Source organism: Poecilia latipinna, unplaced genomic scaffold (assembly GCF_001443285.1).
Source record: "Poecilia latipinna isolate Pla-1442-1.1 unplaced genomic scaffold, P_latipinna-1.0 Scaffold120, whole genome shotgun sequence".
Lineage (NCBI taxonomy): Eukaryota > Metazoa > Chordata > Actinopteri > Cyprinodontiformes > Poeciliidae > Poecilia > Poecilia latipinna.
In genome coordinates, this window is record NW_015112736.1 from 47,483 (window position 1) to 57,798 (window position 10,316).

General features: G+C 42.7%; 1 protein-coding gene and 1 long non-coding RNA gene across 5 annotated transcripts in view; one reads left to right on the forward strand and one right to left on the reverse strand.

The window, feature by feature from the left end:
- The window catches only part of LOC106944963 (uncharacterized), a 4,472-nt gene extending 3,650 nt beyond the window's left edge, over positions 1-822 (forward strand). Inside the window, exon 2 of the long non-coding RNA XR_001424458.1 lies at positions 16-822. This is a non-coding gene — a long non-coding RNA (uncharacterized LOC106944963). The remainder of the gene's footprint in view (positions 1-15) is intronic.
- The window catches only part of zfhx4 (zinc finger homeobox 4), a 126,142-nt gene continuing 115,844 nt past the window's right edge, over positions 19-10,316 (reverse strand). For all 4 annotated transcript variants that reach the window (XM_015028316.1, XM_015028315.1, XM_015028318.1 and 1 more), the window contains exons 10-12: positions 10,002-10,122; positions 4,436-9,832; positions 19-3,943 (exon numbers count right to left, since the gene is read on the reverse strand). In XM_015028316.1, the coding sequence (XP_014883802.1) occupies positions 2,370-3,943; positions 4,436-9,832; positions 10,002-10,122 (7,092 nt within the window). In that variant the 3' untranslated portion in view covers positions 19-2,369. The remainder of the gene's footprint in view (positions 3,944-4,435; positions 9,833-10,001; positions 10,123-10,316) is intronic.

Genomic DNA, 10,316 nt, shown 5'->3' on the forward strand with positions numbered 1-10,316 from the left:
AAAAAAAAAAAAAAGTTCTTTTTTTTTTTCTTTTTGGCTGCTGTGCAGTTGCAATATATATGTACAGTTATATTGTTAGACCATCCTTTTTGTTGGTTTCGTAGCTTTTACCAGTCCTTCATGTGGGAAGTGTCCTGTCTGATGCTAGCATCTTAGCACATGATGCTAGCTGACAGTTCAGTCTTATAATGCTGAGCCACAAAGTGGGGAAAGGCAAAAACGCCAGAGTTGTGAAAGCCTTTGGAATCAGGACAGTCGTTTATGTTTGTACAATGGCAGAATTGCACCTTGGGAGGCCAGGATGTCTCACATGAAACACAATCGAAAAGTGTCTTCAGGAATAAAGTAAATGTAAAACGCTAAAAATCTAAATAATGACATTTGAAAAGCTCACACAGAAAATTAAAAACTGATGTTTTGCTTAAAACTTTGAAAAAAAAAAAAAAAAACACCTTTACAAATATAAAACATAGGAGGAAATGTTACTTGATTTCATTGTTTGAAACAATAACTAAGCATGATTTGATTTAACCTGTCAAACAGTTGCATTACATGCTACTTGCTCATTTCAGAATAGGAAATACCAAAAGCAATACATTTTTGCATTTCTTCATATTAATAAATTTGTACCATGCACAGCCAACTACGAATATGTACAACAGCTTAGCTTTCTTTGTTCACAAGCCTTTTTCTTTCATACAAATAGCCTTCTGTTACTTTGGAATGAATCACACTGGTTACCAAACTAGAAAGTGATTCGTAAAAAATTGAACACCCTTTGACAGCTTTCACATTCTTAGTTCCACAGAATAATAATAATAATAATAATAATAATAATAATAATAATAATAAAAACAAAACAAACAAAAACAAAACAAACAAACAAAAAACAAAAACAAAACTAAAGCAATCAATGGATCAGTTTTGGTTGAAAGTTGAAAGACTTTATGGCAAGCAAATTAAGATTACACAGTAGCAGCAAATGTAGTATGGTAATACTTTGAAAATTTTCAAATGTTACTAAATGTGGAAAGTCAATGTTGACTTCAACTGTAGTAGATCATGGGAGGACGTTAACCTAAGCACTAAGTGGCCAGGTTTAACACTGTTTTGAATCTTGCACATACATTAAAAAAAAAAAAAAATGTTAATATTAAACAAAAAATGCTGTTGTCCCCCCTCTTAAAAGAGCATTTTTTCCAACGTTGAACAAATTTTTATACCTTTTTTTTTTTTTTTTTTTTAACTTTGTGACCAACTTGTACCTTAACAGTTTCAAGTATACAGTACTGCTTTCTTTGATGCACCAATTGTTAAATAGGTCTCTCGATTGTTAGGCATTAATCCTGTAACAAGTATGGACCAATATGCTGCTGCAATTGACACAAATAATAATTAAAACACATACATACAAACAAAATCTATTAAATTAACAAATGACCTACTCAAATAATAAAAAAAAGACAAATAAATTCAAATTAAGTGCACTATAGTCCAGACACAAGCAGGTACCGTAACAGTACAGCAATTCACAAATGAAAAATGTTATATTCACATAATCCGAGAGTCTATCAAAACTAGAGTTATTACCTCTTCAGAAAAGGGTGTGAGCAGAGGTAAAAGTGAGAAGGTAAGAGTTGGCACAGATTAGTATATACTACAAGAAAAAACAGGGGTGGGAAATAGATACAGTTTGCTGTAATACAAACTGGCAAACACAGGGGCATCATACACATTTACTTCACCATTCTAAATTCCCTCAGTGGCAAACCCATACTGTCTTTGTAGGGTAAAACTAAAAGGATATGCACATCGTCCATTGTAACAGTAATATTGTCTCTTGGTACTCTATACACATCAAGGAAATGCGTCCGATAAAGCTTGACATGTTTTGGTTATAAGCCAAGTGTACCCAGGCTTGGTGCTGTTTTAACAAATGAGAAATGTTATGTTCTGACCTGAGAATTTAAAGCTACTGAATTACACCTATCTAAACTAAGAGAGATTCTCTTTGAGGGTTCTGGATCGTCATCCCATACAGTACATGCTAGCATTTGGAAAACAATCCAGCTGAGGTGCAATTTGCTATCGTGAGAGTTTTTGGCTTGAAACAGGCCCCCTAAAAGGGAGCTTGTGAGATTTTTTTCCTACTCCATGTTTTTGTATACAATATAAGCTCAGTCAAGCATCTGCAACAGTTCTGTCCATAACAAAAATCAATCAATATCTTGCCAGCATATCAATATGGGAAAAACAATCCTGAGTCAATCATTTGGTACTGTAATTTTTTTTTGGGTTAAGAGAAACTTTGGAACTGCAGTTTAAAAAGTCTTATTTTTTTCTTTAAGCAAGGGATCCTTTTGTCACTCCTACACACTGAACATATCCATTCTGATACTACTGAAGCTCGCGTCTAGGCCAGAGGCTGCCTTAGCCTTGACTTCCAACGCATTATCTAAGTCATCCAGCTTCTGGCTTAGCTCATTGTCAGACTCATCTGAACAACTCTCGGTGGGTAGTGAGGTTGGAACCCCTGAGGTGCTGCAGGAAGTTGAGGTAACCGTTGAGGGTGAGGAGAGGGGGGGAGGGGGGGAGGCAGACGGGGAAGAGGAAGCAGCTTTCCGGGCTGTGTTGGCCTGGAACAGGACATTTGGCCAGGACTTCATGGACAAGCGAGAGAGATGAGGAAAGGTGTTATTCGAAGAAGCTGCAGACTGCGAGGTAGATGTGGTGTTAGGAGTAGGGGAGCAGACAGAGTGAGGTAATAATCTAGTATGCTCTTTGGCATTTCTCATTGCTTGTTTGATTGTTTTCTCTTTGTGCAAGCTCGACTGAAGGTGTTGGCCAAGTGCTTCATTCCCATTAACAACCACATTGCAGGCAACACAAGTGTAGTTGCTCACTGCTTTTCGAAGCACTGTCTCTTGCGGGTCAGTAAAAGGATGTCCGAAGTAGCAGAAGGACTTTTGATGACGTATCACTGAATCTTCGTCAGCAAAAATCATCTGGCACTTCCTGCATATAAACTCATGCTTGACAGATGGTACGATAAAAGCATCTGGAAAATCCGTGATACGTTTGGTTTCTGTTTTCGGTTCTTCTTTTGTGCTTTCTGTTGAAGAGCCTTTGTTGTCATCCTTAGATTCTACAGCTTCTTTTGTTTTGAAGGAATTAGTTGTGGTGCTCTGTACGCTCTGAGGTGTCTTGACGGGGGTTGGTCTCTGTTGCTGCTTCTGTTCGAGTTGTTTCTGCTGCTGCTCAAGTTGCTTTTGCTGCTGCTGCTGTTGCTTCTGCAGGGAATCTTGGAGAGACTGCTGGTACTGTTGGTACTGCTGCAGGAGAGCGGTTGGGGAGAGACCAGCGGCCATGGCAGCTTGTGGGACTGCCGCAGGTCCATACGGAAACAGACTCTCCATTCCACACAGTGGTGGAAAATAGCCCCCTGCCTGAACCCCTCTGGGAAGCTGTGGAGAAAAGCAGTTGGGAAATCCAGGAAGAAAGTAGGGCAAGAACTGGCCCCCCAATAAAGAGCTAGGATCACCTGCAGCAAGAGCATTCTGCAGTGCTTGAAGCTGTGCAGCATCTAGGGGAGTCTCATTTCCTGCTTTTCCTGGCACTGGGCATAGTCTTTCCCTTGATTTGGCCATGCTAGGGGTGTCGGGGCGCGAGCCGCTGTCATTCTCTCTGTCCTTCATCTTCATTTGAGGTGGCTTGTCTCCTGGTTTCTTGTTGTTGTCTCTCTCTGCATCTTTGCCTTGCTGCTCTGTATGGTTTACTGTTGCCAAAGGTGTGGAAGGAGCAGGAGGAGGTGGAGGTGGAGGAGGAGGAGGAGGAGGAGGAGTCTGCAGAAGAGTCTTGGTTGGGGTAGTGCTGAGAGACATGGCAGGAGAGGGAGTGGCTGGTGTAGGAAACCCAAGCATGCCAGCACCTGGAGACGCTAAAGCTGAAATACAGTGGTATATAAATATGGAAATATTCAACAATTCAATATTCAACCCCAAATCACTTTGGAAATTTGATGTTATAAGATAAAGATCCTGTCACTGGCTGAGTCTTTAAATCTCTTGTTACGATTTTGTTATGGATCAAAACTGTCACATGCGCTTTTTTTTTTTTAAATAATTTAAAGATTTCTAAATATTATAATCTAAATATACCAAACCTAAAATAGGGGGAACACAAAGTGATATAGATAATTTGCTGTAAGAAAAATCTTTACCAAAAAGCAGTTCGGCTTTGCTGCTAACATAATGCATGCACTCCCTATCACCATTCTTGAATTTAAAATAGCTTTAAAAAGTAAAATTTTTGACAAACATATCTGTGATACAGAATAACCAGTTATATATAGTACAATAAAATAGTGCAGGATAAAGTTCAGTTCATAAAGCTTCTAGTCAGTTTTTTTGTTTCACTGTTTGTCATAGTAACTCACCAGGTGTGTTGGGAGGGAAAACTGGAAGTGATGACGGCCCATTTACTCCAGGAAGTAAGACTGGTGGAAGGCCAGACAATCCTGGGTAGCCAGAAGGTAGGCTGAGGCCATGAAGTGCATTATTGTTTTCTGCTGAAGTTTGTTGCTGTGGGCTAGGTAGGCTGAGTCCATCCCCAGCTTTCTTCATACGGTCCAGCTCCTGCTGGGCCATCAGCTGACGGACAGTGGTCGGTGCTAGGTAGTCCTTTTCTCTATCCACCTGGTTTCCTAGAGTTTCTTGCACTTTTGTGATGTGCTGTTTGGAGAAAATGTGGTCTCTCACAGACATCCGGGCTGTGTACTTCACACCACACAGTGTACACTCAGTCCTGGGCCCCTCTGGTGAACCCTGACTTATCATAAATGGCTTTCCAATATTAATCTTAAATTTCTTCTCTTTAGCGCGGGCATTCTGGAACCAAACCTGGACAACACGTTTGGGAAGTCCAATTTCATTGCCCAGCATCTCACACTCCTGCATTGTAGGAGTGCGATAGTCACTAAAACACGCTTTGAGTACTTTCAGTTGCAAGTTACTCATCTGGGTCCTGAAACGTTTGTGGCCTGGTCGATCTCCAGTACTGTTGACTTTTCCAGATTTGTTGAAAGGGTTGCCTGCCCCAAATGGACTGGGAGAACTGGGGTCAGCGAGGCTGGACGATTCACTTCTGTCATTGTTGTCATCCATTTCGTCATCTCTGGAGCTAAAGTAGGAGTCACAGTCTTTTCCAGAGAAGCTGAGGGCAGGACTCACCATGCTGAATTGAAACCTTTCGTTACTAGCGTCAGAATTTAGTAACAGGCCCTTTTTGCTGTCGCTCATCTTGTCTCCTCCATTAGCAGTTAGGCTCTCAACCTCATTGTTATTACACTCGTCTCCGGTTGTGACATCACTAATGGCTGTATTAATTGATGATGTCTCATCGAAGTCCATCTTACTGAGATCATAAGATGAAGCTTCTGCTGAATTATTATTAGGCCCTTCAGTTTCATCACAGTTTTCAGCTTTTAAGGATGAAGGGCTTAAGAAGTTTTTTACTTGAGCTTCAGATGGTTTGACTGGAGTTGAGGATGCGGTTGGCAACTCATAGTCATTTGGCTCTGTCTTGTTGGGCAGCTGTGGGTAGTCAAAGAAATTATACTTATTTGGGCTTTCACCTCTTTCATTGTCTTGACTCATCATTGGGCTTGGCGGCAAGCTAAAGCCTGCTTGTTTAGCCTCATGCCAATGTCTTGATCTTATGTGGCTATCTAAAGCAGATTTAGCCTTAAAGAGCGCTCTGCAAAAGGGGCATTTCTTGTGGGACTGTGAGGGCCCTATAGCCCTAAACTGCCCCTTTCTCTCTCTTGCACGAGTGTTTTGGAACCAGACTTGCACAACTCTCTTCTTCAAGCCAACTTCTCGTGCAATGTGGTCCAACATCTTCCTTGTTGGATTAGAGTCAAGTAGATATTTGTCATAAAGGATTTCCAATTGTTCTGGCGTAATGGTGGTCCTCAAACGTTTATCTCTGTGTTGCTCTTCACTACTGTTTCCACCATCTTTGTCATTAGCATTTTCCTCCTTGTCATCCAGTTTTCTCTTCATTGACCCAGAGCTTACAGCTGTAGCCATGCTTGAGCTACTCTGGGATGGCATTTGGGAGAGCCCGCCAGATAACAGTTGGCTAGCCATTAGGGGATTGTTTGGATCAAATATCATATACGGCATATCGATGGGTCTTTCAAGAAACTGAGAATGGAGGAATTGGTTCTGGGCTGCCAGAAAATGCATGTGCTGGTGCTCTTGCCACAGCTCTACTGTAGGAAAGGCAATCTTACATTGGTCACACTGGTACTGGAGCATCTGGTGGGGGAGACTGTTTGTGAGCGAGGAAAGTGCAAGCGAAAGTGGACTTGACGGTACAGTTGCTGCTTGTGGCTGAGAATGGGGTCTTGACAACTGTGGCTGGGGAGCTTTTTGGGGGGGTGGTTGAGGTGTGCAAGCCTTAGATGGTCTTGGTTCTGGTAGCGACTTCATCACTGGTGAAGGGGGGATCTCAGATTGTTTCAGTTCTGTTTCAGGGGAAATATCTGGCTTTGGTGATGCTTTCCCCATGGGTCCACGAGGTGAGGCCATCACAGGGGAGCTTGAGCCTGAACTGGTCGCAGTACCAGTTTGGGATGGTTTGGGTAGCTCTAATGGTGCCAGGCTTGCCTTGAATAGAGGTGGTTCAGGATTATCTGTGTATTCCTCACTGATGTTGTCCTCATTCCCCTCTTCATCTTCGTCTTTGTAGCACAACTTTTTCTGGTGAGTAATAAGATCAAAGATGCGTGGAAATACAATGTTGCACTTCTTGCACTGGTACTGCATGTTGCTGGTTCGAATGTATCTCTCATTGGTGAGCTCTTTTTTCTCATTGTCCTTTGAATCTGCCTGATTTTCATAACTCTTCCGAGCCTTTTGGCGGGCATTTTGGAACCACACCACAATGACTCGTGTTGGCAGGTTGAGTACTGTAGAGAGCTGCTCAATCTCATCATCCTTTGGATATGCATTAGTGTCAAAAAAGTCTTGTAGCACCCTCAACTGATAATCAGTGAATCTGGTCCTAGAGGACCTCTTGTTAATGGCTGAGTCAGTTCTGTAATACTCATGTGCACTGACCTGGGGCTCCATTCTTATATCTTCTAATGTAGTAATTGGAGGAATATTAAAGTTGTAGGGAGAGTCTTTACTCCTCTGTCGTTCTTTGAACAAAGTGTTACGGAACCAGTGCTTTATGACTTTTTGTGGCAAGCCAGACTTCTCTGACATTTCCTGAATTTGTTCTTCATTAGGGGAATTGTTTATATCAAAGTTTGCACGGAGTATCTTGAGCTGATCATCGGTTATACGAGTGCGTGGTCGCTTGAACTGAGACTGACGGAGGAAGTTTGGATCAAGACCCAACTGCTGCTGGCAGAGCTGTGTAAGGTCTGTGGAGAGAGAATCCATACTGGGCAGCTGTAATGCCAGCTGAGGGGGCAGACCTGGGTGCTGGACAGACTGCATCATCAAAGGTGGGAAAAGTGGCAAATCTAAGGGAACAGGGAGCTGCACTTGGGGTGGTGCAGGTGGGGCAGTGGGTTGTGGAGGAGGAGGTGGTGGTGGTGGCGGCTGGGCTGGCTGGGTCTGGAGAGTAGTTTGATGTGTAGTTGGATGAGGAACAGGAACTGGTGATGGTACAGGCGTTTGAGGTTTGGTCATCGACGTAGACGGGGGCTGAGGAGTTGGTACTGGGGTAGGAGCAGTTGGTGGTGGTGGAGGAGGAGGAGGAGGTGGAGGCGGAGGCGTCTCAGGGGATGCAGGGCTTATTGGATAGAGTTTGTCATAGGCCTCTCTGTACTGCTGGGCAAACTTTTCAAGCTCAACATATGGGAAAAAGTGACTGTGCACATGTTCTTGGTGGCTTTTGAGAATCAGCATATTTGAGAATAGTTTTCCGCACATGCCACACTCCAGCTTATCAGTGCTGAAGTCTATTTGTTCGATGCCTTCTTTGCTTTTCTTTTGGTTCTTTTGTCTGTTTTCATTATATTGGATGACCAACTCAAAACCAAAGTTTTCTAATAAAGCCTTGGCTGCATTGCCCCTTGCTCCCGACACAATCCGTGGAGGAGGGATCAATGGCTCTGGGAACTTTGACTTTTTGGGATCCTTATTTTCTTTTACTCCATCACTCACTCCATCTCCTGCACTTTCCATTTTAGTTCTGCTTTCCTGTTTATCTAAGTGGTCTTCAGCCTCTGCAGACATGTGTATTTCGGAAACTGATATAGTGTTAGGCTCCATTTTGGATTTGTTATTCTGCAGTTGTTGGCTTTTCTGATGTTGAATTTGGGATTGTATCTGAGAAGCCTGATGCTGTTGCTGAGCCTGTTGCTGAGCTTGAGCCTGCTGCAACTGATGCTGCTGCTGCATCTGCTGCTTCAAGTCTTCTAGGAATGACCCTGTCAGGCCAGGCATTCCAAAAGCTGCTGCTGAGTGCAGAGCGAGTTCTGGGTTTAGATTGAATTCAGCTCCTGGTATGTAAAAGGGGAAGAGAAATTGAGGCTGTTGAAATTGGAGCAAAGCTTCTGGAGTCATTGGGAAATGAGGGAAGAAAGCTGGGTTGAGAAACTGAGGCTGAAAAAAGGCTGCCTGTTGCTGGAGTTCGTGCTGAAGCTGCAGCTGCAGTTGGGCTGAAGACTGTGCTGACTGGTGGCTGCTTGCCTGTGCTGAAACATGTTCAGTAGTTGGTGTTGTCTTTGTGTTGCTGCTGTTGTTGGTTTCTTTGGGTTCAACTGAGTTTTCTTTGTTAGAAGAAGGAGTCCCACTTCTAGCACTGTCAGAGTTGCTAGTGTTCCCTTGTGCGCTTGGACCTGGACTTTTTGCAGGGGTGGGGCCACTGCTGCCAGTGACACCACTGCTGCTCATGTCCGTTTTGGCTGTTCTTGCTTTGGTCTGGTGGAGCACTGACCTCATATGAATTTCGAGAGTTGAACTTTGGCTGTAGGCAACGTTACAAATATTGCATTTGAATGGTTTGTTGTCAATGCTGTTGGATGTCTCTTGTGGCACAGGACTTGATGCCTCTTGGAGAACCTTTTTCAGTTTATGTAGATGGGAAACTGAGTTGTAGTGGACCAGTAAGATGTTCTTCTGGGTAAAGGACTCTTTACATACGGTGCACTTATAAGGTCGAGAGGGGTCTAAGAATTTCTCCATTGTAAAGTTGGGGCCTTTTCTAAATGGTAGGGTCCGTTTTGGTTCTGCCCCCATGTCATCAAGCAGAGAGCTGCTGTCACTTCCAGTAGGACTGGGTTTATCCTCTTGGTCCATTTCATCATCTTTGTCCAAGTCATGGTCAAAGGCTTGAGCTTCCTCCAAGGCCCTGGCCTCACTCTCTGTGATGTCACCATTCAGTGGCAGATTTCCTATTAGCTGCTGCACTTCAGCCTCACTCAGTTCAGGGTGCCCATTTTCCAAATGCTTTCTGAGGGCTAGGAATGTCCTGAAGCTACGCTGACAGAGGCTACACATGGTGGCTGCTCTGATAGCGTGGTACTGAGAATGTATCTGAAGCTTCTGCATTGTCTTGAAGGCCAAGCTGCAGTGGTTGCAACGGTATTTATAGACATGGCGATCAGAAACGGAAAGCTGCTGCTGTTGCTGTTGAAGTCTTTGGAGCTCACTGAGATGGTCTTGTAGGTTATCAGGAGACTTGCTATCATGTCCTAATCCAGTGGTTCTTTTCCAGTCTGGGGCCTCTGAAGCCTCTTTGGGGGGCTTGAGTTCCTGTTGCTCTAATTCATTCTTGTCTTGACTGGTTTGGTCCTCCTTTGAGGTGTTTCCTACAAGATGCAAAAACAAATTGCAGTGTTATTCACAGATTCTTATTATACCATCTTATGGATGTTCTTTTTTTAATTTCATAATAATTTAATAGAGTATGACATCAGTTGTAATAGTTTAAAAAACATTAATTGGGGTAATATAATTCAGACACTGTACTCTGCTCACCTTTAACTGAACCTGATCCATCAGTAAGAGAGGTTGGGGAATTGCTTAACGATGGGGTTTTCCCTTGTCCGGTATGGGGATGCATTACATTATTTGGTGTGGCTGTATCAGGTCCGACAACCTATCAAGTTAATGAAATGAAAACAGTTACTACAACTGTATAAAATATATGTATACAAAATAAACTGCATAAAATTCCATACATAATCCAAATGTAAAAAAAAAAAAAAAAAAAAAAAAAAAAAAAAAAAAAAAAATTTTTTTAAAAAAAATTTTTTTTTTTAAAAAAAACCCCGGAACGGCAAAGGGGAAATT